The 27,913-nt window shown below is 45.9% G+C and overlaps 1 protein-coding gene across 3 annotated transcripts; it reads left to right on the top strand.

The window, feature by feature from the left end:
* The first annotated feature begins 145 nt into the window (after positions 1–145).
* NCCRP1 (NCCRP1, F-box associated domain containing) lies at positions 146–26,590 on the top strand. 3 transcript variants are annotated; one of them, XM_030218583.1, is made up of 7 exons: positions 146–280; positions 329–653; positions 936–1,010; positions 5,956–6,052; positions 20,353–20,448; positions 25,317–25,455; positions 26,326–26,590. In XM_030218583.1, the coding sequence occupies exons 1-7, from the start codon at positions 230–232 to the stop codon at positions 26,461–26,463; spliced, it is 921 nt and encodes a 306-aa protein (XP_030074443.1). In that variant the 5' UTR covers positions 146–229; the 3' UTR covers positions 26,464–26,590. The 3 variants fall into 3 exon arrangements, with proteins under 3 accessions (XP_030074443.1, XP_030074442.1, XP_030074441.1); XM_030218582.1 differs by having other exon boundaries at positions 146–304; positions 353–653; XM_030218581.1 differs by having other exon boundaries at positions 146–653.
* The last annotated feature ends 1,323 nt before the right edge of the window (positions 26,591–27,913 follow it).

The following is a 27,913-nucleotide window of genomic DNA, read 5'->3' as shown; positions in this document are numbered from 1 at the left end:
TGTAGTGCTTCCAAGTATTTGCAGCAGATTTTAGTCAACAAGGAATTCTCTGGTCCTCCTTAAGTAAACTCAAAGGAACTGTTCCACCCTTACTGTATTCCTCCCACTTGACTTCTCACAGTGGGCGGGGAAAGTAAACAGGAATTAAAGCTCGACCTGCATCGACCGCTCCCCTGATTATCGCAACACGGAAAGAAGAACGTGCAACATCTTCCGTAAAGTAGGAGACATGTCTGGGGGACAGCAAAAGAACGCGAAGCTGATAGACAAGGACGGAGAGGAAGAGAGATGCAAAGAGGGAGAGGAACAGACTTCTGAAAAGGCAGAGGAACAGAGATGCAAAAAGGGAGAGGAACAGACATGTCAAAAGGGAGAGGAACAGACTTGTGAAAAGGGAGAGGAACAGAGATGCAAAGAGGGAGAAGAACAGACATGTCAAAAGGGAGAGGAACAGACTTGCCAAAAGGGAGAGGAACAGAGATGTAAAGAGCCAAAGCCGAAAGCTACTCCTGCTATCGATTGGAAAGCCAAATGTGAGAGGGAGTGGAAACTGAGTGATAAAGGCATCAGCACCCCCGACTCTCTGGACTGGCAGTGCATTTACGGGAAGAAACCTTTTGGCAGGAACCTCCTGAAGTCCCCCAATCCGGAAGGTAAAGTGACTCTCCAGTTTCTTTCGTTCCTCTCCTCCTTGCCTTCCTCCTGAGCATCTGCACTGTGCCTTCTCTGCTGCATCTCTCCTCCGATCCTACTTAACTAATAGACAGTAAACTACCAAGGCACAGTGAGCACAAATGAATCGAGGTGGCAGGAAAATAAAGCCCACTCTTGCTTAGATACAAATTCTTGTCTTGACAGGGAGTGCTCTTTGCTTCCAATCGTTCGTGTTTATTTTCAGCGCAGCACTGACTAGTGTTTGTTTTCTTTCTGTGAAGGGTTGTCTACAAGTGTGCCTCCCCCTCAGCCTTCAGAACTCGAGCCACCTCCCATGCAGCCTCTGGAAGAGATCGGTAAGGAACAGCTTGGGATCAGCTGCCCTGGAGACATTAATCCTCAGACTATTGAGCCTTCCTGTGCTAGTCTACAACAACCAGTCAGCAGCCAGGGTCCCACCCAAAGCTTCTTTGTAGCGTTACAGAAAGAAATCCTGACCTCAACTTGTGTAGGGCTAACCCAAGAGTACCTGATACCCTAAGTAACCTTCAGCCATGTGCCCTCCCCCACTCTCTGGTGTCCAAGAGCTCTTCCCTCCTCTCCCCTGGTATTCTGCAGCTCTCTCATTCCCTCCTCTCCTCTCCCACTCATGTCCCCCACCTTATGGTATCCAATATGTCTCTCTTTCCACCCACTCTACTTCCCCCCTCCCCTGTGGTGTCCAGCATCTCTCTTTAACCGTCCTCTCCTCTTCCTGGTAGTGTCCTGCATCTCTCCTTCCCCCAGGGCCACCGAGAGGGGGGGACAGAGGGGACAAAATTCCTCGGGCCCGGGCCTCCAGGGGGGGCTGCCGCCGCTGCAGTCCGGCCCGCACACCCTCCATCACTCCCTGGCATTGAACTTAAGTGCTTCACCTTCGAAAGCGCAGCAAGCAGCAGCAGACCACGCCTTCCTTCCGTGTCCCACCCTCGCCTGACGTAACTTCCGCGAGGGCGGGATGGAAGAAGGAGTGGTCTGCCACTGCTTGTTGCTGCACTTTCAAAGGTGAGGCGCTTAAGGTCAGTGCAGGGCCTGGGGGTGGAGAGAGGGCCCGGTGGCGGGTGGGGGGGGGGGGGGGGCCCTGGGGGCGGCCTTGTCCCGGGCCTGGCCCAGTCTCTTGGCAGCCCTGCTTCCCCCCTCCCAGAGATTTTCAGCAGCTTCCCTTCCCTTCTTTACCAGCTCCTCAGTAGCATAGGTCTAGTAGAGTCTACAGAAGATTCATGTGGCTGGTGAAGGGACTTGCACATCTGCACATGCTCAAGGCCCGTCTGGGTCCTGCCCTTTCCGCAGGACATTTGGAGGGAATGGGGGCCCTAATGGGCCTTGAGCAAATGTGAATGTTGAAGGCTCCATGACAGTCACCATGATTCATCCGTAGATATGATGATCGGCACCCCATCCAAATTGTGCCACTCTAGGTGGACACCTAGTCTGCCTAGTGTTGCGTTGCCTCTGAATTTGTCACCTCTGTCTCATTAGCTAAGAATTGAAATGCCCTGGTTAATAGGTTTGATGTTGTACTGTAGTAGATGACCGTCTTCTAGGACATAAGTTCTGAGAGAACAACCTGGAATACAGTTCCCCACTTCTTTTCAGAGCAGATTCCTTCCTCTCGGTTGAAATTTGCTTTGGGTTTTGCTTTTATGAAATCCCTCCCGTTTGTTGTCTGGCCCTTCTGATTTTTGCATTATTTTTCATTCTCCTTAAAGTGTTTTGTTTTAAAATACTTTTGCAGTAAAATGCTCTGTTAACTTCTGTGAAGGACGATAGATCAAGAAACTGATGGCAAATAGCGCAGAAACAGCAGCAGAAAACAGCCCTCCAATGCTGGAAACTAATGCCATGCAAATTCTATGTGCACTGTAAAAAGGGGAGAAACATGCCTGGAGTATGCACACAGCTCTTGAATGCATGCAACAGGCAGCCCCAGAAACAAAACACACATCAGCGCCTTTCTTCTGTGCCTTTAAATTAAATATAAGCTTTTCAATTTTTATTTTGTTGAAAAAGCTTATATTTAAGCCCAGAAAACAGGAGCCAATGTGTTTTTCACTTTTAGATTTGCTCTGGCTCCCACACATTCCTTGTCCTTGCAAGTTAAATAAAAACCAACAGATTTTAAAGAAGGAATCATGGGAAATTCTCTCTTCAAATACCCCAACGCCAGCTCTGAGCTGGTGTTAGGTTTTCAGCGGAAAGGATGGCTTTGTTTTGTGCGCTGTTCTCTGAGCAATAGGAGGGAATAGGAAATGACCTCCCCAATGATCTGCAAACCCTAACGCCAGCTCGGAGCTGGCGTAGGGTTTGCCGCAGTCAGCGACCCAATCTTTGGCGCGCTTGCCGCTGATCATTGGGGATGAATATGTTTAGCCCTGTTTAGCATGAGCATGCTAGTTGCGTTCAGAGCCCTCGAGCGCGTTGTTTCATGGGGCGTTAGCAAATGCCGGTGCTAGTATGGCGCTAACAGCCTCTAGCGTTTGCTTCTGATCATCCCCCTGTTAGTGACTTTGATATGGCAAGCAGTAGATTGCCTTCAAACTACAGAGACAGCAGATAAAGGATTGGAAAGGGAAACCGCCTTACAAACTATTTTAATAACTGCAGAACTGTCATGGCAAAGTAGGCTAGGGAAATGACATGGGTACACCAATAGCATATCCTATGTTGTCCCAAATGAAGAAGAATATAATTCCCACAATGACAAAATGTGGAACAGAAATAGTGAGGAAAAAGCAACAGACGATGGAAGTACTGTGTATCACATCAACCAGTCTTTGTTAACAGCGTCTGGTCTCCGAAACAGGGAATTTATCATGTCAATAAATAACAATCTGTGGTACAGAGGACACGGCCGTGTTTTGACACTAAGCCTGCTTCAGGAGTCAGAGGTACCAAAACACAGTTAAAATTTTTGCTTCCCTTCGTCATATTGTGGACTATAATCCAATATAAAGATATTGTCTTTAGTGGACAATGTTTACTTTGTCTATTTGAAATATTTTTTGTGGAATATTGGTATGGATATGTTGATATATCTGTTCAAAGTTTACTCTTTGTAAAAATTAAAATTCAATAAAGAAAAAATTTTAAAAAAATATTCTGATAAAACTGAGACAGCCGTATGAGATAGGGTCATCTTCTCGACGTATTCACCAATCCTATCTCATAGGACTGTTTCAGTTTTACCAGAGTTTTATCTGAGTTTTGGTACTGCTGACTCCTAACACAGGCTTAGTGCTGAAACACATTCGTGTCAAGTCCTCTGTGCCACAGATTGCTATTTATTGTCATGATAATAAAGACTGGATGATGTGATTGTCATGGTCTTACTGTGACTTCTTCCATCCAATGCTCCCCGCTCTGTTCATGGCCGCCTTGGGATGGCGGCTTGCTTTCTGTCAGCTGAACGCCACCCTCCTAGGGTGCATGCACATGCCACAGCCCTTACTTTATTGGGCTAGCGGTGGGAACCTCCAGGGGGCATGTCCGTGATGACATAAAGGGTCCGGGCATATTTCACAGAAGCCCAGACCCTCTTCCCGTGCCTTTGCAACTTGGAGTTCTAGCCTCGCTTGTTTCTGAGCTCCATCCTTGCTTGTTCCTGAGCTCCAGCCTCACTAGTTCCTGAGTTTCTGCCTTGCCGAGTCCTGGGTTCCAGTCTCACCTAGCTTTGAGTCTCTGCTTTATCTCCTTTGCTTTGCACTTAGAGGTGACCTGTCTGCCATAGCAGGGCCTACAAATGTGGCCCAAGGGCTCACCCCCCCCCCCCCCCGAATATAACAGCGATACACAGTACTTCCACTGCCTGTTGCATTTTTCCTCACTATTTCTTCCACATACCCCATGTCATCGCATGTGACTAGTGATCAAAAAACAGCATTAAAAAAACACAATTTGAAAGAGTGCACTCTTATCCTGATAGCGAGCCCATTCAAACCATTGTGCATGTGTGAATCACTGCGCATGCTTGGGCAGTGCACACTATCAGGAAAAGCTGCGTCCTGATGACAGAATGCCTAAATAAAAATGAATAAAACCATATTCCTGGAAATGACACAAAACAACAATTTTCTGGCTACTCATTCCTGAGTAAGCGGGGCAGGGTGTTTACCTATGAGCTTTCTGAAACTGCACACAATGAGGAAGTGACGGGACTGATTTCAATTAGCCTCCGTAAAATGTCACCTGCTTGTCTAAACCAAATGATGAAAAACCTCGAAGTGTACCACCGGGGAGGACAGGGCTGCAGCCCTGAGTCTCCCCTACTTTTACCCCCTTCCCCCTTATAGCTGAAATTTCCAGCATATTTATGTTATGGGTAGAAGGCAGATAACACTGATTTTCCACTTACATTAGATGGACGGCACAAGATGCAGTGAGTTTATGCAAGTTTGGGGTTATTTACTTATTTTTTTTTTTGTTGTGTAACTTTTTTCACTTGGGATTCCCAGCTCCTGTTTCTAAAAGGCTTTGCTCTCATCAAATGACATGAGCTTTGGAAACCACACACTCCCATCTCCAGATGTGAGGCTGCTTTTTTGGGTGCTCTGGCATCTCAGATGTTGAAGAATGATTACAGCATTTGTAAAATGTGCCTGTGTTTCCCACCCATAGTTTATGAAATAGATTTTCTTCTTGTAATAAGTGGAAGGCATCATATCCAAGAGAGATTTCTAGACCAGGGGTTCTGAACCCAGGCCTCAGGACACACCCAGCTGGTCAGATTTTCTGGATTTCCACAATGAATACACACAAGATAAATCTGCGTGCACGACCTCCATTGTATATACATTTATCTTGTGCGTATTCGTTGTGGGTATCCTGAAAACCCAACTGGCTGGGTGTGTCCCAAGGACTGGTTTGGGAACCCCTGTTCTAGAGTTTAAGAAGATCCAGAAACCCACCTGCTTTTCTGGATACATCCCTTTTCACAGTGCATTTTTTTCTAGCAAAAAAGGTGCCGGTACTCAAATGCTAGGCCACCCTTGAAGGGTGGGGTGATCACTGAGGGACCCACCCCACAATAGCCAGGCCCCCTGCAACCAGTCACAGAACCTATGACAAGGCAGAATTGGTGTGTAGAGCCTGAGCTCTTTCATTAAAACTTGGGGTCCTTGGGCCAATTTTAGCAGACAAAGGAAAAGGTGCCGGTACTCAGTACCCCCACAAAAAAGCCCTGCCTTTTCATTAACTTTGCTAAAGAAAATTGTAGACTCACAAATGTAATGAATATTTTTTTACCACTTTCCTTTTTGACTACAGGAGATTTTAGTGGCTGGCAAGTAACCACAGAACATATCCCTGTGGACACTAGTGGAATCCCTCCTGGAGTGGTTGTGTGTTATCTTCCAAATTACAGGTAATTTGTCTCTTTAATTGACTATTCCCCTGCTCAGACTGTGTCAGACTATACAGAGACTTATTGACTGAATAGAGAACTTACGTGGTAGGATAATTAATGTCACTGAAACTTTAGGGGAAGAAGAGCTTTTGCTAAAAATGTTACGAAACTTCTGTTGTGGTTTTTAGCAGCTGCTGCCTTTAGGGATCTAGCTCAGGGTGAGCAAGCACGGTCGTCGAGGGCCACAACCCAGTCGGGTTTTCCAGATTTCCACCATGAATATAGATGAGATTGATTTGCATGTACTGCTTCCGTTGTATGCAAATGGATCTCATGCATATTGTTTGTGGAAATCTGGAAAACCCAACTGAAGAAACGTTTTCTTCACCCAACGCGTAATTAAACTCTGGAATTTGTTGCTGGAGAACGTGGTGAAGGCGGTTAGCTTGGCAGAGTTTAAAAAGGGGTTAGACGGTTTCCTAAAGGACAAGTCCATAAACCGCTACTAAATGGACTTGGGAAAAATCCACAATTCCAGGAATAACATGTATAGACTGTTTGTACGTTTGGGAAGCTTGCCAGGTGCCCTTGGCCTGGATCGGCGGCTGTCGGAGACAGGATGCTGGGCTCGATGGACCTTTGGTCTTTTCCCAGTGTGGCATTACTTATGTACTTACTTATGTACTTATGAGTTGTGACCCTCAAGCAGTGGCGTAGCCAAGGGTGGGCTGGGCCCACCCACTTTAGGTTCAGGCCCACCAAGTAGCAGCACACCTATAATGTGGCTGGAATGGACCCCAAGCCCCACCAGCCAAAACTCCCAACAACTGTTTGCTGCCGGTGAAAATCTGGTATTTAAAAGGTATACAGGGGAGAGAGGATGTTTGAAAGACCATATGGCATGCAGGCGAGAGAGGGAGAAACCAAATCACTTGTAGGACAAGGTGGAGTGCTGCCCACCCACCTTGGGTCCAGGCCCACCCAAACTTGGGTGTCTGGCTACGCCCCTGCCCTCAAGTGGTTGCATCTGTGATCTAGCTTTTCATTCATAATTATTTTAAAACATACAAAATGTCTTGTTATTAGATTGTAGGCCACCTAGACACATGTTTGATGGGCGGGATAAAAATTCTTGAATAAACTTGAACTTGAAATTTGAACTTGAAAATGACATGTCTTGAAATAGGATGCTTTTATTTTCTATTTGATGTTCCTTGTTTGACTGTGGTTAACTTTAATGGCCTACTCTGTCATCATATTTATCTTGGCAAATAATTCTAGGACTTTACTTGTAACTTTAGCTATATTCTTACTAAACTCCCACACTTTCTTGTCGCTCTTTCTCTGGTAAGCACGTTCCGAGCAGTGTTGAGTCCAAGACCAAGTTGTCACCAATGCTCGTAAAATAATTCTAGATCATTGCAGTCCAAGTAGAATGGCTATAGTGTCTTTGCCGTCCTGACCCTTCAGGGCAGGAGAGCTGCTTGAAAGGTGCTCCACTGAACTAGGAGCCAGAGCCAACATCTGGAATGGATTTCAAGCCTTCAATCAGGTAGTGTGCGGTAGGGATGTGCATTCATTTGAAATGATATGGAAAATGTCAACAATATTCACAATATTCCCTACACACACACACACACACATATATATATATATATATATATATATATATATATATATATATATATAGCATAATGTAAGCCACATTGAGCCTACAAAGAGGTGGGAAAATGTGGGATACAAATGCAGCAAAATAAATAAATAAATAAATAAAATATGTGACCTGCTGAGTAAAAAAGTACCAGAAGGTAGGGTATGTGACTTATTTATACCACAAGACAGAGGGATATCAATTCCATAATCCTGCCAAATTTCAGCCTCGGGTATGGACTAATTACATCTTGAAAGAATGAGAAACATTTATCAATAAAATTTGTTTCTGAAAAATGCATTTGAAAAATGGCTGTAGAAGATGAGAAACATCAAAGTTGTGAAAAACAATTGTATAATCGTATTCTACTGACCCTAAAATACACAAAACTTTAAAAAAAATGGAAGTTACCCAAATTTACCCCTTCAAAATTTTATAGCCTTTATCTCTGTTATTTGTAACCCCACTTTTGGTACCTTTTCTCTCGGCGAGTCACATATATAGAAAATGGACTGCTGGGGGGGGGGGGGGGGCAAGGGGGCAAGATTCCCCTGGGCTTGGCCTCCAAGGGGGGGCCCAGTGCCATCGGTGGCAGACAGGCACACAGACAGAAGGTTGGATTGCAGTTTGACTTTCGTTTACTGCATCTGCCCTCTCTCCCTCAATGTCTCTCTCCTCTTCCTGTTTACCGGGACCTCAGTTATGGCGTTAACACAACTCTGCCACCACAGGTCCTTCTGCATATTCTGTAATTGCAGGCGCTGCATATCTCTTTACTTAAGTACATAAATAATGCCACACTGGGAAAAGACCAAGGGTCCATCGAGCCCAGCATCCTGTCTCCGACAGCGGCCAATCCAGGCCAAGGGCATCTGGTGAGCTTCCCAAATGTACAAACATTCTATACATGTTATTCCTGGAATTGTGGATTTTTCCAAGTCCGTTTAGTAGCGGTTTATGGACTTGTCCTTTAGGAAACCGTCTAACCCCTTTTTAAACTCTGTCAAGCTAACCGCCTTCACCACGTTCACCGGCAACGAATTCCAGAGTTTAATTATGCATTGGGTGAAGAAACATTTTCTCCGATTTGTTTTACATTTACTACACTGTAGTTTCATCGCATGCCCCCTAGTCCTAGTATTTTTGGAAAGCGTGAACAGACGCTTCACATCCACCTGTTGCACTCCATTCATTATTTTATATATCTCTATCATGGGGAGAGAGGTAGAATCATAAAGTTGCTATTACCAAATAAATGATGGTAGTCAGTGGTGGGGGAGGGGAAGATTTCTTAGGGTTAAACGCAACGGTATTAAGTTCCAAGATTGCATCATATAATTTGCCCATATAAGGTGGCAAGGCAAGTTGCCAACTGCCCTGGTTATGATGCCAGTATTTAGTCAGGAAGAAGTGGAACCTGCACAGAATGCCAGATCCAACTCTGTCCACCTTGTTGGCCAGACTGGATGGACCGTGCGGATCTTTGTCTTTTGACATTTAATATGTTACTCTGCCATTTTCAAAAACACCTGACAAATTTCATGTTTTATTGTGTGTCTTTATTGAGTGTGCGATCTTAACAACATTGCTCCAGTAGCGAAAAATTCCAAAACACTCTGAACAAAGTAAATTTCCCCATAAGCACATAAGCACCGCCATACTGGGAAAAGAACAAGGGTCCATCAAGCCCAGCATCCTGTCTCCGACAGCGGCCAATCCAGGCTTCAAGAACCTGGCAACCCCCCCCCCCCCCCACGAAAATAATAATAATAATAATAATTTTTTAATAATGTTCAATGGACTTTTCCTTCAGGAATCTGTCCAAACCCCCCTTAAACTCTATAAGGCTAGCCACTGCCACCGCATTCTCCAGCAATGAGTTCCAGAGTCCGACTACACGCTGAGTAAAGAAAACCTTTCTCCTGTTTGTTTTAAATCTACCATATTCTAGCTTCATCTTGTGTCCCCTGGTTTTGTTGTTGTTTGAAAGTGTAAACAAACGCTTCACATCTGTCCGCTCTACTCCGCTCATTATCTTGTAGACTTCTATCATATCACCCCTCAGCCGCCTTTTCTCCAAGCTGAAGAGCCCTAACCTTCTCAGCCTTTCCTCATAGGGAAGTCGTGTTCCATTCCCTTTTATCATTTTCGTCGCCATTCTCTGCACCTTCTCCAATTCCTTTACACACACATAGGAAATGACATCACTTGAAAATTTGTCAGCAGCTGCGCACTGTTACGTGTGAGGAACTGCTCTAGTGCCTGCCAAATCTGTCAATATAGAATAAAACTGAAGGGAATGAAAATGTTACTAGATTTTTCTAATTCAGAATGTGGATGGGTCAGATTGACAGAAACTGCCAGGGTAAGAATATAGACACCGATTAAAAAAAGAAAGAAAATATGCGGAGGAGGACATGGATGGGAAGGGAGGGCAGGGGTGAGAGAATTGCTGGACATGGAGGGGAGAGGGGAGAATCGCTGGACATGGATGGAAAGGGAGGGCAGGGAACAGAGAATTACATAGTAACATAGTAAGTGACGGCAGAAAAAGACCTGCATGGTCCATCCAGTCTGCCCAACAAGATAAACTCATATGTGTATACCTTACCTTGATTTGTACCTGCCTTTTTCAGGGCACAGACCGTACAAGTCTGCCCAGCAGTATTTCCCGCCTCCCAACCACCAGTCCCGCCTCCCATCACTGACTCTGGCGCAGACCGTATAAGTCTGCCCTCCAATCTCCTCGCCTCCCAACCACCAACCCCTCTTCCCCCACCTGCTCCGCCATCCAATTTCGGCTAAGCTTCTGAGGATCTTTCGACTCCTAACCATGACTCTCTTAGTGGAGGAGTGGCCTAGTGGTTAGGGTGGTGGACTTTGGTCCTGAGTTTGATTCCCACTTCAGGCACAGGCAGCTCCTTGTGACTCTGGGCAAGTCACTTAACCCTCCATTGCCCCATGTAAGCCGCATTGAGCCTGCCATGAGTGGGAAAGCGCAGGGTACAAATGTAACAAAAATAAAATAGATACTATTGGAGATTCTACATGGAATGTTGCTACTACTGGAGATTCTACATGGAATGTTGCTAGCAACATTCCATGAGGAAGGCTGCGCAGGCTTCTGTTTCTGTGAGTCTGACATCCTGCACGTACGTGCAGGACGTCAGACTCACAGAAGCAGAAGCCTGCGCGGCCATATTGGTGATCCGCAAGGGCCGACTTCTACATGGAATTTTGCTAGTGGAATAGCAACATTCCATGTAGAATCTCCAATAGTAGCAACAGTGGAGGAGTGGCCTAGTAGTTAGGGTGGCGGACTTTGGTCCTGGGGAACTGGGTTCGATTCCCACTTCAGGCACAGGCAGCTCCTTGTGACTCTGGGCAAGTCACTTAACCCTCCATTGCCCTATGTAAGCCGCATTGAGCCTGCCATGAGTGGGAAAGTGCAGGGTACAAATGTAACAAAAATACAAAAAAAATATGCTAATGCTTAGACCAGCCAGCCGAGAAAGAAGGAAAACAAGCTTGTTCATAAATCCATATAAATATGTGGATCAATATTTAAACCCTACAGTCAGCATTTCCTTTTTTTTTCTCTTTATTTTTATTGAATTATTTTATTATTTTATTTCTTTAGTCATTTGTTCCAGGTACATTTATAGCAAGCAGCACATTCTTTTCTCTCTTTCATTACGATCGGGAATGTGAGCGTCCTCCAGTGGCGTAGCCAAGGGTGGGCTTGGGTGGGCCCAGGCCCACTCACTTTGTGTTCAGGCCCACCCAATAGCAGTACACCTATGATGTGGCTGGCAGGGATCCCCAAGCCCCACCAGCCAGATCTTCGCCTGCAGTGAGTAGTGACTGATACATACTGTTCGCACCAGCGCTACAGCCTACCCTCTGAGGTATTCCTGCTTATGCGGAAACAGGAAGTTGCATCAGAGGGAAGGCTGTGGGGCCCACATGAGCAGTGTGTATTAGTTGCTGCTCGCTGCCAGTGAAAATCTGCTATTTAAAAGATATGCAGGGGAGGAGGGGAGGACGTTTGAGAGACCATATGGCATGCAGGCGAGAGAGAGAGAGAGAGAGACCAAATCACTTGTGGGACAAGGCGGAGTTCTTCCGCCCACCCATCTTGGGCCCAGGCCCACTCAAAATTGGGTGTCTGGCTACGCCCCTGGCGTCCTCCACTCTTAATGGAAAAGGCGGTGACAGTACAGAGGAGATATGTCCTCTCAGGGAATTGGGTTGAAGGTTCTAGAGTCACACGTTTGCTCAGAAGGTTTAGAAAGTCCAGAAGGTTAACGAAATTGTGGTCAGCATTCATATGCATATATAGTTAGGATCTCAGAATATATATATGACTGCTAACCTATACGTATTGCATTGATATTCAGCTCCTATCTATATAGCTAAGTAGTTTAATTTATCACAGCCATTATTGCTGGCCTATGCAAGGTCAACGGTGCCTGGAGGGTACCTGGTAGGTGATTCCTAAACCTGTCCTGGGGGAACCCCAGCCAGTCAGGTTTTTAGGATATCCACGATGAATATGCATGAGATCGATTTGCATGCACTCCCTCCTTGGTATGTAAATCTATGTCAAGAAATAGTTAAGCTCTGGAACTCATTGCAAAAGGATGTGATATCAGCGGTTAGTGTATCTGTATTTAAAAAAGGTTTGGAAAAGTTCCTGGAGGAAAAGTCCATAGTCTGCTATTGAGGCAGACAAGGGGAAGCTACTTCTTGCCCTTAGCATGGAATCTTGCTACTCCTTGAGTTTCTGCCAGGTACTTGTGACCTGGATTGGCCACTGTTGGAAGCAGGATACTGGCCTAGATGATCCATTGCTCTGACCCAGTATGCAGGGGTGGCCCAAGGCAAGATGCTGCCCTCTCCCGAGTCGATGCTGCCCCCCCCCCGGGCCAAGTTCTGCCATCTCCCCCCTTCCTTCCACAACCCCGTTTCCCGAATTTACCTTCTTTCTTCATGTTCCAAAAGCCGGCAGTGACAGCGATTCCCATATGTTGCCTTGCTGCCGGCACTGGCCTCTTCTCTACTGCGGCTGCTTCTGAGGAAACAGGAAGTTACATCAGAGAGGTGGCCGTAGTAAAAGAAAGAGATGGGTGCCGGCGGCAGGGCAGCATATGGGAACCGTGCCTGTCGCCGCTGGCTTTTGAAACATGAAGATAGAAGGTAAACTCGGGGAACAGGGTGGAGGAAGGAATGGGAAGATGCCACTCCCAGAAGGGTGCCGCCTAAGGCCCCCGCCTCAGGTGGCCTAATGATCAGGCCAACCCTGCCAGTAGGGCCATTCTTTTGTTCTTAAGTTCATATTCATTGTGGGTATCCTGAAATCCTGACTGGCTGAGGTTCCCCCAGGGCAGGTTTGGGAATCGTTGGGAATACTAGTATGTGTATGACCCAGTTTATACATGCTTAACATTTAGGCATGAAGACTTTTCCCCAGCTGTACATCTGGTCTGTTAGCACCTAAATGTCAGATATAAGCATGTAAATTATAGTGTTCTATAATTTATTTGTGTAAGTATGAGCTCCACCCATCTGTCATTATTCCTGATGCCCACTTAGGTTGTAAGTTCCCTGAGGCAGGGACTCACTGTATCTGTATGTAATTTGTTTGCCAAATGCCCTGCGGCACAAACTCACTCTTCTCAGGAATGGCATCTGTCCTGTCCATCGTAACATACTTATACTTCAGCAGATGTAAATTGTTCTAGGATTAGGCAGCATGAAAGGACATAGTTTTACTGGGCCAACGAATGTTACGTCTGTAAACATTCCTGCAATACCTGCATTGCAGCACTACTGACTCATCTGATGGGAGGATGTTCTAGGCAGGTCGTATAAGTAAGTTCATTCACCTCCTGATATTAATGTCTCTTCACTCACTCTAACCAATCACTTGCCTATCACATGGCCATTCTCAGATTTTATTCATTATTAATTTGGTGTTCTTACATTGATTTTGCCAATGAAATGCACTCAAATAGAATCATATTCATTCTTCTTCCTGTTGAGACAGATATTCCGGAATCCTCCAGCAAAAGCATCCTTCCTTGTAAGGCCACATAAGCATAAGCACATAAGCACCGCCATACTGGGAAAAGACCAAGGGTCCATCAAACTCAGCATCCTGTCTCCGACAGTGGCCAATCCAGGCTTCAAGAACCCGGCAAAACCCATATCTATTTTAATTTTTTAAAAATGTTCAATGGACTTTTCCCTCAGGAATCTGTCCAAACCCCCTTTAAACTCCGTAAGGCCAGCTGCTGCCACTACATTCTCCGGCAACGAGTTCCAGAGTCCGCTGAGTAAAGAAAAACTTTCTCCAATTTGTTTTAAATCTACCATATTCTAGCGTCATCTTGTGTCCCCTGGCTCTATTGTTGTTTGAAAGTGTAAACAAACGCTTCACATCTGTCCGCTCTACTCCGCTCATTATCTTGTAGACTTCTATCATATCACCCCTCAGCCGCCTTTTCTCAAAGATGAAGAGCCCTACCCTTCTCAGCCTTTCCTCATAGGGAAGTCGTTCCATCCCTTTTATCATTTTTGTCGCCCTTCTCTGCACCTTCTCCAATTCCTCAGTGGTTTACATGTGTAAAAGCTAATTTGAGTGTCTCCTGTTAGTTTGTGCTCTCAATCAACTTGACAGCTTGACAGCAATCAGTTTAAGGAAGGCATCGGCTTCTCCACCCCCACCATTTTCCCTTTGTCCTGAATTTTACATTTCACTGATCTAAACTTATGTGGTAACTAATGAACTCTGTGTTATCAGATTAAGAAGACAGGCCCTGCCTCACGCAAAAACTACAGATCTTAGGTGAGGGGTTACCATGACCCACACAAGTTAGGGATTTGGGTATCCAGCTAGATTCACATCTAAATTTCAAATTAATTGACAGCTAAGATTTTATTTATGTTGGAATGACTGTGCTAAAGTAGTCCGTTCATTTTTCCATTCATGGTTGAACAATTATAGTGTGCTCTGTTCATGGTTACTATCAAAATTGCTGAGGTATTTATAGATTCACTGGTTTACATCACTTGGAAAATATTGTATACTAGTAAAAAAGCCCCGTTTCTGATGCAAATGAAATGGGGGCTAGCAATGTTTTCTTCTGTGTGCATGTGGGAGTGTGTGTGTCCGTGCCCTCTGGCCTCTCTCCCCTTCCCCCTCTGAGTCCTTCACTGTTACAGAGCCAGCGATTTGATTTCGTGCTCTGCTGTTTTCCTTCACTGACTGTGTTACAGAGCGGGCGGGGCAGACACTCATAGGGAAACCGGATATCTCGCCCCCTTCACACTTCCGGCTGGAGGCTTCATAGAACGTTGGTTTTGCCTTTTATATAGAGAGATGATTCTCAGACATTTGCCTTGTGATTAGAGGGTGACCAAAACCGAATCTGTGGCTGAAATTTACTACTTGGTTTCAGCTGAAGCAAAAACAAAAACTGGCTGCTAGGGCCAGGCCCAGCCCCAGCCCAGCCGTTGCATGGAATAAGCCACCACCCGCTCATTCTGCGCACACAAGGAACCCCCCACCCTCCCTTTGGTCTACCATCCATCCCCTTGTGGTCTAGTGGGGGCAGGAGTGATCCCTTGTCCTTTCCGCTGCCAAAATGGCTGCTGCAGTCTCTAGGGCAGTGTCGCAAGACTGCCACTGGAGGTCATGGCAACCATTGTAAGATTGGAGCTGGCACAGGCAGGAGTGACTGCAGATTGCTCCTCCCCTGACTACCCGCTAGACCATCAGGAGGTGGATGATAGGCCTGGGAGAGGGACTTATTCTGTATGTTGGGGTGAGGGAGAGGAACTCGTTCTGTGCACCAGGTGGAGGTGGGGGCAGGGAGAGCTTGGAGGCCCAGCATAAGTTTCGCTTCCAAAACTTTTCACTGCAGCGGGTAAAAAGGCCGAAAAAAGACATGGCCATGTGTTAAGATTTCACTTACTGTGTGGCCATGTGGGGGGAGCACTTAACACCACTTATTGAAGTGGTGGTAAAGGCTCCCATGCTAACCAGTGGTAGCTCGTGCCTGATTAGGACCAGGTAACTGCCATGCTGAAAAATAGGGTGCTATTTTCCCTAGCACGGGAAATGGCGCATATTAAGACTGGAACTACCGCCGGTGCCCGTGTTGGACTTTCTTTAGCTTCAGATTGCCACATGGGTGGAGGAGTGGCCTAGTGCTTAAAGCATTGGTCTTGCAATCCAGAGGTGGCCTGTTCAAATCCTGCTGCTGCTCCTTGTGATCTTGGGCAAGTCACTTAACCCTCCATTGCCTCAGGTACAAACTTAGATTGTGAGCCCTCCTGGGACAGAAAAATATCCAGTGTACCTGAATGTAACTCACCTTGAGCTACTACTGAAAAAGGTGTGAGCAAAATCTAAATAAATGGTAAGCCTGTGTTGGGCTTATCACTGCTTTGTAAAAGGGTCTCTTTATGCCTTATCCATGGTCACTTCAGTGCTGAATATTGACTTAAGCTGCTATGTTTTAAAAGGCCTAAAAGTAACTGTGTATTCAAAACATGCACAGGTTCAAGTAGAGGAGTAGCCTAGTGGTTAGTGAGTGGGCTTGATTCCCAGTGCAGCTCCTTGTGAATCTGGGCAAGTCACTTAACCCTCCATTGCCCCAGGTACAAATAAGTACATGTATATACTGTGCAAACTGCTTTTTGAATGTAGTTGCAAAAAACCACAGAAAGGCAGTTTATCATTTCCCTTTCCCAAGGGATATATAAACAATTATAAATAAATAAAATACATTGTTGCAAATTTAGCTTCTAAGATTGTAGGAGGACTGAGAGTGAGGGATCATGTGTCCCCAGTATTTAAGACGGTTACATTGGGTACCAACAGAGTACAGAGGTCAGTTCAAGCTAAGGCTACTCAATGTGTAAGTAAACTCTGGAATTTGTTGCCACAGATTGTGGTAAAGGCAGTTAGCTTAGTGGAGTTTAAAAAAGGTTTGGATGACTTCCTAAAGGAAAAGTGCATAGACCATTATTAACTGGACTTGGGGAAAATCCACTATTTCTGGGATAAGCAGTATAAAATGTTTAATACTTTTTGGTGTTTTTCTGCCAGGTACTTGTGACCTGGATTGGCCACTGTTGGAAACAGGATGCTGGGCTTGATGGACCTTTGGTCTGTCCCAATATGGCAATACTTATGTACTTATGTACATGCCATTAAGGCGTTGAATATTTTGGGGCTAATTATCTGTGGGATAAATTAGGACAGTGTGTAATAGGGTGTTGACTTCCCTTCATAAACAGCCTAGTTACAATGGATGTGAGAGAGAATTGTTTGGTTGACCCTGTGTGGTGGAATTTACCACTGGTACTGGATTACATTCAACTGTATAAGGATCAGTGTGTTTTTATTAGCAAAAAAGGTGCCGGTACTCAAATGCTAAGGCCACCCTTCAGGGGTGAGGTGATCACTTCTGGACCCATCCCACAATAGCCAGGCCCCCTGCAACCAGTCACAGAATCTATGACAAGGCAGAATTTCAGTGGCGAACCAAGGGGGGCGGGCAGTGGGGGGCAGTCCGCCCTGGGTGCACGCCGTTGGGGGGGGGGGGGGTGCTGCATGCCTGTCTGCTCCGCTTGTTCCGTGCTCCCTCTGCCCCGGAACAGGTTACTTCCTGTTCCGGGGCAGAGGGAGCATGGAACGAGCGAAGCAGACAGGCGTGCAGCACCCCCCCAGCAGGTAAAAATGCACCCGGGGGGGTTGTGCTTTCGCTGGGGGGGGGGGGAGGTATGTCCTTTCGCTGGGGGTGGGGGGGGGGTCGCGCTGCACCCGGGGGGGGGGGGTGCATCGGCGATCCGCCCTGGGTGTCAGCCAACCTAGGAACGCCACTGCAGAACTGGTATGTAGAGCCTGAGCTCTTTCATTAAAATTTGGGGTCCAGTGGAAAAGGTGCCGGTACTCAGTACCTCCAAGTACCCCCTCAAAAAAAGCCCTGATAAGGACTGACCCTGGCTCTGTAAATAGAAACAGTACCTGATAGAAATATCAGGCTGAAATAAGAAAGAACCAGTTCAGAGAACCTGGATTTTACCAACAGGGATTCTGACAGTATAGATACTTCTTAATATGTTTTACAGGTTGTAGACAACCTCTAATGCAAGAAGTAGCCAAACTGAGGCCATGTCAGGTTTTATGTTTGAGTTTATGCCAATAAAAGATTTTCTTTACCATACTGTCAGTATTTTTGTTTGTAATATCAGAAAAAGTATTTCTTCACGCAATGTGGAATTAAACTCTGGAAATCAGTTCTAGAGAATGTGGCAAAATCCATTAGCATAGCAGGGTTTAAAAATGTTCGGACAAATTCCTTAAAAATAAAAAGTCCATAAAACATTATTAAGGTGGACTTGGGAAAATTCACTGCTTATTCCTGGGATACTGTAAAAAATATACGGCTTTACCTTCTCCAATAATATTGTACAAACTACTAAAATGTGAATAGGAGAATATATATCTTGAACACTTGTAAATTGCAACCGAGGTGGAGTCTCATATCACTTGGCACGGATTCTCATATCACTCCCATGGTGAATCTAAACTCGTGCATCAATCTTTAATCATTGACTAAAACCACCTCCATCCTATTGTTACAATTACAATTCATTTATCAACCTGTGCTAACCACTTTATCACATAAAAATATATTCCAAAGACACTTAGCTTAAAGAGCCGGTGTGCTCAGCATTCCAAACTGGTGTGTGTGTATGCCCCGACAGGTGCCTGTTTCGCCACGCTTCGTGAAGGGGGTCTCACACCATTTAGCCTAACAAAATAAATCACATATCTGTCAAAGAAACAATCTCTTACCCTTCTACAAGTGTTCTAACATCATTACACCTAAAGAACCAGAATTTACTATTATGTGTCTCATCGCAGCTTCTTGCTGTCGGTTCAAAATGGCGATCATGCTCTTTTATAACTGACTAGGAGCAGGAAACTAACAGCCACTTCCGTGATATGAGACTCCACCTCGGTTGCAATTTACAAGTGTTCAAACATAGTAACGTGGTAACATAGTAGATGACGGCAGAAAAAGACCTGCACGGTCCATCCAGTCTGCCCAACAAGATAAACTCATATGTGCTACTTTTTGTGTATACCCTACCTTGATTTGTACCTGTCCTCTTCAGGGCACAGACCGTCACATTTTAGTATTCCTGGGATAAGCAGCATAAAATTTGTTTTACTCTTTTGGGATCTTGCCAGGTATTTGTGACCTGGATTGGCCACTGTTGGAAACAGGATTCTGGGCTTGATGGACCTTTGGTCTGTCCCAATGTGGCAATACTTATGCACTTGGAATTCTGAATGGAATCTTGCTACTCTTTGGGGTTCTACATGGAATGTTGCTACACTTTGAAATTCTGCATGGGTTCTTGTTATTCTTTAGAATTCTAGAATCTTGCTACTCTTTGGGGTTCTACATGGAATGTTGCTATTCTTTGTTTTTCTGCCAGGTACTTGTGACCTGGATTGGCCACTGTTGGAAACAGGATGCTGGGCTTGATGGACCTTTGGTCTGTCCCAGTATGGCAATACTTATGTACTTATGTAGGTTTTCTGACCTAGTTCTTTCTTCATTGTTTCACCTCAGGCTCTGTAATTTACTTCAGACCTGGATTTTAAGACGGGTTTACCCTACTTTAGCCTAATTGGGACACTGTTCTATTTCAGAGCTGTACCGAATAGCAAATTTTATTATTTGGCTGGATACGAATAATGAAAAATATTATTCAGCTGAATATGAATACTTAGAATATGAATAATGGGCATTGAGCTTTAACATAACAAATAATAAAAGGAACAATGTGAAATCAGAGACAAATGTTTATTTCATTAGGATTTAGCACAGTAGAGCCCTGGATTATTCGTATATGAATATAAATCACTATTCGGCTGAATATGAATAATGTATTTGGGGCACTATTTGGGGCCGAATTGAATCAAATACAAATATTCGGTCAGCTCTAATTGTAAAGAGGACAGATAGGAATTGGATCGTATGAGTCAGCAAACGATCTTAGTCTTCACTCCCAGTCCTCAAGGATAGCTGATGGGTCAGGCTTTCAGGATTTGCTTAATGAATCTGCATGAGAGAGATTTGCATGGTAACTCTAGTTTAACTTGTTTGGGCAGACTGGATGGACTGTATAGGTCTTTATCTGCCGTCATCTACTATGTTAAGTTCCAGCACTAAATATCCAGACATAAAAAAATCTGTAGCAGCTGGTGTTTAAAAAAAATGCTGTAGACCAAATATTATCCGTCTAGTTAATTTTTATTTATTTATTCATTCATAAACATTTGTCAGAGACAATGAAGGCAGTTTATAAAAAGTTAACACATAACAAGCATGGCTGATAAAAATATCACCCTGCACTAACAGATGGAAGGAAACAGAGTGATCTCAGGTAAACAAATGAGCAGATGCAGGTGACAAGCAACTAAGCAAAAATGAATCACACAGGATGTCTGAGCAGCAAGACTAAGGACACTTAGAGAACGGGACACGCAGTACTGTGAAATGCTGTCCCTTGCTTCTATCATAGTCTGTATAGTCCTGTCTAATGGAACCTGTGTCTCTCTTCTGTTTTTTTTTAGCTGGTCTATTAAAGAACAGTGTGTGGATCTGAAGGCCGAGGGACTCTGGGAAGAGCTGCTGGATTCCTACCAGCCAGACATTTTTATCCTTGACTGGTAATTATATCATCTACTTTAGTTTGGTTTAGTGCAAAGACCAACATCTAATTTTGTATCAGCCTTAGATCAATCAGTGCCATTTTCAGTGGCGGCAGGGCCGTGCCTAGGGTCTCTGCAGACTATCAGTTGGCGCGCAAGCACGCACGCCCTCCCCCACCCCCGGACCTGCCTGGCTCCAAGGCGCGTGAAGAGCTGGGCGGTGCCAAAGAGCCGAGCGCTGCTCCCCCAAGCTGCCGTCTGGGGCGCGATGGAGGAAATGGCTGGGTTTGGCCTGAGCCTCCTCCGCTCCATCCCCGATTCCCCGACGCTTTAAATTTACCTCTCTCCGCCTCCGGCTCCGACGTCTGCGCAGCGTCAGTGAAAGCGCTGCCTGTCTGACGTCTCTCCACCAGCCTTCCCTTCGCTCGTTCGTTCTCTCTGTGTCCCGCCCTCAAGGAAATGACGTCAGAAGAAGGCGGGACACAGAGGGAACGAACGAGCGAAGGGAAGGCTGGTGGAGAGACGTCAGACAGGCAGTGCTTTCACTGACGCTGCGCAGACGTCGGAGCCGGAGGCGGAGAGAGGTAAATTTAAAGCGCCGGGGAATCGGGGATGGAGCGGAGGAGTAAGGTTTTTTAAAAAATACGGCTCGACAGCGCGGCGCCCTTGAAGGCAGGCACCCCCCTGCGGCGCTTACCGCGCTTACTGTGTTGGCACGGCCCTGAGTGGTGGCACTGGTGAGGATCATTTCTGCCCCCCTTCCTACCTTAAGACCTTCGGTATAGGGTAAGGAGAGGACCAAGGGTGGAGGAGCTCAATTTTGGTCCTATGGGTGGGGATGAGGATTTCAGAAAGATATGGCCATAACTTTGCTTGGATTGGGAGGGGGGGGGGGGTTGCTATTTACTTGACAAGAAGACCTGGAGGGGGAAGGCTTGGGATTTTTAGGAAGAGGTGTCTTATTTGAGGGTTACTGTCCCTTAAACCTTTGTGCCTCCTCTGAAATATGGAACCAAGTGCAAGGATCACTATGTTATCTGAGAATGGGATGAAAACATTCCTAATCCACATGAATATTGTGGTTAACCCTTTCATGGCATAGTCCTCCCTTTCCTGTAATTAGGGAAAGGGAAATGGAACTTGATATACCACCTTTCTGAGGTTTTTGCAACTACATTCAAAGCAGTTTACATATATGCAGGTACTTATTTTGTATCAGGGGCAATGGAGGGTTAAGTGAATTGCCCAGAGTCACAAGGAGCTGCAGTGGAAATTGAACTCAGTTCCCCAGGATCAAAGTCTATTGTACTAACCACTAGGCTACTCCACTGTAGCTGGTGGACAAAGGGGGAGGAAATTCTCATAAACAAAGCTGGAGGCCATATTTGGTTGATGTGGAGGGGCATAATTGAATGAAAACGTCTATCTCCATGGGCGTTTATCTCCGAGAACGGGTCCGTGAAGGGGCGGACCGAACCGTATTTTCGAAAAAAATAGACGTCCATGTTTTATTCAACAATTTGTGAGCTGGGCGTCTTTGTTTTTCAGTGATAATGGAAAATGAAAGCGCCCAGCTCAAAAACGAATAAATCCAAGGCATTTGTTCATGGGAGGGGCCAGGATTCGTAGTGCACTGGTCCCCCTCACATGCCAGGACACCAACTGGGTACCCTAGGGGGCACTTTTACAAAAACAAAAAAAAAGGTAAAAGAGCTCCCAGGTGCATAGCACCCTTCCCTTGTGTGTTGAGCCCCCCAAATCCCCCTCAAAACCCACTGCCCATAAGTCTACACCATTACTATAGCCCTAAGGGGTGAAGGGGGGCAACTACATGTGGGTATAGTGGGTTTGGGGGGGGGGGGGTTGGATGACTAAGCATTAAGCAGCACAATTGTAACAGGTAGGGGGGGGATGGGCCTGGGTCCACCTGCCTGAAGTCCACTGCACCCCCTAACAACTGCTCCAGGGACCTGCATACTGCTGCCAGGGAGGTGGGTATGACATTTGAGGGTGAAAATAAAAAGTTGTGAAACATCATGTTTTGTGGTGGGAGGGGGTTAGTGACCACTGGGGGAGTCAGGGGAGGTCATCCCCGACTTCCTCTGGTGGTAATCTGGTCATTTAGGGCACTTTTTGGGGCCCTGTTCGTGAAAAACCAGGGTCCAGGAAAAGTGGCCTAAATTCTAGCTACAAACGCATACTTTTTTTCCATTATCGGCGAAAGGCGCCCATCTCTCCTTGGCCGATAACCACGCCCCAGTTCCACCTTCGCCACGGCTCCGACACGCCCCCGTCAACTTTGTACGCTTCTGCGATGGAGTGCAGTTGAAAACGTCCAAAATCGGCTTTCCATTATACCGATTTACTCGTTTTTGTGAGATAAATGTCTATCTCCCGATTTGGGTCGAAATCTAGGCGTTTTTCTCTTTCAGTTATAAGGTGGATAGTAACCCATGGTTAAAATAATCTGACAAACTGGGTGGGCTTGAGCCCACCCTTAGCTATGCCCCTGATTGAAACATATTTAATCTTCAGAGTGTTACATCTTTTCTCTGCTGACATCTATTAATTTTAATTTAAATAATTTCATTCAACTTCTTTCTTTGAGAGAGAAGGAAGAGGTTTTTTTTTTTAAATGTAAAGACCTATCTCAGAGAACTGAAACCTAAGGTAAAAGGACACCGTGAGAGCTTGAGTTTTAAAATTGGAAGTAAGGTTTCCTTTTCTGAAGATGGGTCCTCTTACAATACCATGTAACCAAAACTCATACAGTCCTTGTACATAGGGTTACCATGGGCATATGTCCGGATTTGCCCGGACATGTCCTCTTTTTGAGGACATGTTCGGGCGTCTGGACGGGTTTTGCCAGTCCGCCCGTTTCTCCGGATTTCTGGACAAACGGGCGGGCGGGCGGCGGGCCTATCCTAGCCTCCCCTTCCCTTACTTACTATCTACTGCCCTGGTGGTCTAGTGACCTCTTCGGGGCAGGAAAGAGCCAGAACAGCTGCTGACTGGTTAAATAGTGCTTAACTGGCTATCCACTGATATTGAGTGGGGAATAACCATCTATCCCCCGCTGAATATCCCCGGTTAGCGGCTAGCAGATAGCTGGTTGTATCAGCCGATATAACCGGCTATCCGCTGATTTTTAAACTGGGTTTAGTGGCCATATTTGGCTGCATGAAAGCATGGGATATCTTTGACTGGTTAAAGATAACCGGCAAAGTCTGAATATCGACTTAGCCAGCTATCTTTAAACTGGCCAGAAATAAACTGGATATTCAATGCCAGTCACCAGAAACTGCCCGGCATTGAATATCCGGGCTGATCTTTGACCATGGGAGTTAAACCAGTCTGAATATCAGCCCCTTTATGTCGAGTTTGAAGCCATCCTTGAGTTTTAAGTCAGCATCTTGTGTGAAATGTGTGTAAAAGTTAGAGGTTTTACCCACATCTCTACTTAAATGGTGAAGCAAGGAGTGAATTTGAGGGCTCGAACCACAAGCGAAAGGAAGGAAAAGAGAGAGAGAAAAGCACCAACTTGGAGCTTAACTATAGGAGAAGGTATTGCAAAGAAGGATTTCTTTTTGAGAGAGTCTATGGGGAAGGATCCCTGAAAGGAGAGACTGTGAAGTATTTTTTTTACTGAAGGGGATAGGTTTGCCCAGCAACCAGGAAACCTCTGAAAGGAATCCCAGACGCAGATGAAGGATATGAGATGTGTACTCTACGGTGTTTATCCGTTGCTGTACAATCTCAGGACAGAAAGACCACCTCAAAGTACTACTACTACTACTTAACATTTCTAGAGCGCTACTAGGGTTAAGCAGCGCTGTACAAATTAATAACTATAGACGGTCCCTGCTCAGAAGAGCTTACAATCTAAAGGACGAAATGTCAAGTTGGGGTAGTCTAGATTTCCTGAGTAGAGGTGTTGTGATTAGGTGCCGAAAGCGACATTGAAGAGGTGGGCTTTGAGCAATGATTTGAAGATGGGTAGGGAGGGGGCCCGGCGTATGGGCTCAGGGAGTTTGTTCCAAGCATGGGGTGAAGCGAGGCAGAAAGTAAGATATGTTTTGCATGAGTTTCAATAAAGTTAGTTGACACGCCCTGGCCTGGTAGTGAAGAGGGAAAACTACACATGTGCCTTGAGGGGATATCCCCTCTCCCAGGAGAGAACCTGGTCCCTTGGAGAAAAGCTTGTGTGTGCTGAGTGAAGAAAGGGAGAGGACTGGGAGACAATAAATATTCTGCCTGGGGTGTGATACCACTAGCGGACTGCCCCTAACCAAGGGAACCCCCTTAAAGTACTGCTTGCACAGATCGTAACAGGTTACACTGAGTTTAAACTCTCTAGGAAATTGAGAACGGGGATCTAATCTCTGCTTTGGGAAATCAAGTGCAAACTGCCAATTAAGAGGACTGAAGCTAGGAGAGAGGGTTTTATTTATTTATTTATTTGCATTTGTAGCCCACATTTTCCCACCTATTTGCGGGCTCAGTGTGGCTTACAATACTTTGAGAATGATGGAAGTACAATTGGTTACAGTACGATTATGGATTACATTATGATGAGTTATAGAAGACAGAGTAAATTCAGGATATCATTTGGGAATAGAACATCAGAAGATAACAGTGGTGAGTTGAGAGGGGGACAAACAATATCGAGGGAACGTAAAGGTCTAACATTCTTATTTGTGGGTAGGGTTTTAAGGGTGGTGAGGATACGGGAGAAGAGACTTCAGGATAGAGTGTTTTGGTGCGTATCTATTGGTTTGTATGGATTTCATGTGTTTTGATCCTTGCCGTAGATTTTCTCAAAGAGATAAGTCTTCAGTAGTTTGCGGAATTGAATTGAAATGTGCTTTCTTCATTTTGACTTTCAGGTACGAAGACAGCAAATTGGACAAACATGTTTTTGAGCTTCACATCAAGCTACTGGCTGAGGATCAGAAGACAGTGATTAAGGAATTTTCTCATGCTCCTGAGAATAAAATGAGCGGGGACACCAAAAACTGGATATGTGTAAGTCAAAAGGTTCCAGATTGAGTTTGCTACAAAGATATCCTCAAATATGGGAACTTTTTAGTCCCATTATGGTAAACATCTGAACTAAAATTGCTGGTTTCATTGCTCAGCCCTTGGGGAGGCGGTAAGGTGGTGGTGGGGGAATATTTTATACAACTATTCCTGTTCTTTTTTCTGGTTTGAGTGGGGATGATTCTTCAGTCTGTTGAAGCATCAAATAGGAAGAGTGTTTTAGACTGTATTAACCAGTGGTGTAGCAAGGGCGGGGGGGGGGGGGCGGTCCACCCCGGGTGTCAAAGGGTGGGGAGGGGTGCTCCGCTCCGTCCATTCCACACCCCCCCCTTGGCATGGAACCGCCTCCCCCCCCCGACGCAGTCCCCACCTGCCAACCAGGTTCCAGCTCCGTCCACCCCAGCGTGGCGCCGAAAATCGCCTCCTCGTCGGCCCTTCCCTCACTGTGTCCCACCCTCTGACATAACTTCCTATTTCTTCGAGGGCGGGACACAGTGAGGGAAGGGCTGATGAAGAGGCGATTTTCTTCTTTTTACAGCAGCGCTGCAGATGTGAGGCGCCACGCTGGGGTGGGCGGAGCTGGAACCTGGTTGGCAGGTGGGGACTGCGTCGGGGGGGGGGGGGGGGAGGCGGCGTCGGAACTTGGAAGGCGGGGAGTGTGTGTGCCGTGCTGCCCTGCATCCTGCACCCAGGGGAGGTGCGCAGTGGCGATCTGCCCTGGGTGTCAGGCAACCATGGAACGCCACTGGTATTAACACTTTTTAAATGATTTGTTTCTTAATTGTTTTGCTTCATAAAGTCCTTCTACAGTTTTGCAGGTGATATAATTTTCATTTATTTTTTTCTTTTTCCAAGGTTTCACATATCTTCAAAAACTATGGCCCAGGAGTGCGTTATATCCATTTTCTGCACAAGAGCAAGGATTTGTTTGTGGTGGGATTTCACAGGACCCGGATAACTAACAGCACAGTCTTTGTACAGCTGAGGGATTAATGGTTGGGCATTCATGTGCTTTTTCCCTAGGTATTTATAAGGAAATTTTATCTATGAGGCATGACACATTTTATACACATGTTCCTGGTTGCATGAAAATGAAATAAAATAATTGAAAATGTGGAAAGGGGATTCATGCTTGTTTGTGTCTTCATGCTGGGTAACTTGGGGGCTGCCCATGGAGGATGTGGAGGGGTGCACAGACTCATAAGGGGGCCTCATTCGTGTAAATCGGTAGGGGCTGAAAAGTACAGTGCCTCATCCTCTCCTCCCAACACAACAAGTACAAACCCACAACCATAAATACCCCAGAACACACCCTCCCTACCTCAGACAGCTTGAAAATATTCGGTGTCACACTCGACCGCAACCTTACTCTCGAAAGCCAGGTAAACTCTGTAATAAAGAAAATGTTCTATTCAATGTGGAAGCTCAAACGACTAAAACCTTTCTTCCCAAGAGAAACCTTTCGAAACCTAATAATCAATGGTCCTAAGTCATGCAGACTATTGCAACGGAATCTACGCAGGATGCAAAGAACAACTCTCAAAAAACTCCAGACCGCCCAAAATACAGCAGCCAGATTGATATTCAGCAAAACACGATTCGAAAGTGCCAAACCCCCTGGGCCCCCCGGCCTGGCTGCTGCCCGACACCCCCTACTGCTGTGCTGCTGCCCTCCTACCGCCGCAGCTGTCACCCCCGCTGCCCTGGTCCTACCTGAAGGGCCCTGGTGGTCTTGTGGTCTCTGTGGGGGGGGGGGGGGGGGGGGAGGAGCATGTTGTTTCCTGCCTGCTGCTATTCTCCCACCTGCCGGCACCGCCGTGTTTTCAAAATGGTGGCTAAGAGTTTGCAGGTCTCAATAGTCTCGCGAGACATCCGCGGGTAGTCTCGGCCACCATTTTAAAAATACAGCTGTGCCAGGCAGGAGGAATAGTGACATCACAATGGGCAGGAAAGCACATGTTCCCCCCTCCACACACAGATGCCATTAGCGATGCAGTTTTCAAGGTAGGACTGGGGAGGGCTGTAGTGTGTGGCGGGCATTGGGCAGAGCCTCTGGGCCCCCTAGGTCCTCTGGGCCCTCAAGCACTGCCTGATTGCCTGAACGGTCAGTCCGCCCCTGACTGCCTGTATCTAAATTTAGTTGTGTGGACCGGCGCTTGGCGTATTCTGTAAACCACATAGAAATTGAGGTTTATTCTATAAAGTACGCGTAAATTAAAGTGTACTTTATAGAATGCGCTTAGGCGAAATTCATTTTGTCGCCAAATGTTTAGGCACGATATATAGAATCTAGTCCTACATTAACCCCGAGTTGTCTAGTTAGCATGTGCTAATGCGAATGCACTAGCTGGGAAATGCGGGAGCACCTATTCTCCGTCCATGACACGTCTCCTCTAAAAATGATTTTTAAAAGATTGTTAACCTGCACTTAGTGCATACAAAC

This window comes from Microcaecilia unicolor, chromosome 11 (genome assembly GCF_901765095.1).
Source record: "Microcaecilia unicolor chromosome 11, aMicUni1.1, whole genome shotgun sequence".
NCBI lineage: Eukaryota > Metazoa > Chordata > Amphibia > Gymnophiona > Siphonopidae > Microcaecilia > Microcaecilia unicolor.
The sequence above is the reverse complement of the archived record's forward strand: the minus strand, read 5'-3'. Positions and strand labels throughout refer to the sequence as shown.

Bases quoted from the DNA above. Each gene is read 5' to 3' on its own strand.
- NCCRP1 (XM_030218581.1), top strand. From the start codon at position 230: ATGTCTGGGGGACAGCAAAAGAACGCGAAGCTGATAGACAAGGACGGA. The intron at 654-935 runs GTAAAGTGACTC...CTTTCTGTGAAG, and splicing joins GAAGTCCCCCAATCCGGAAG to GGTTGTCTACAAGTGTGCCT. The intron at 1,011-5,955 runs GTAAGGAACAGC...TTTTGACTACAG, and splicing joins GCAGCCTCTGGAAGAGATCG to GAGATTTTAGTGGCTGGCAA.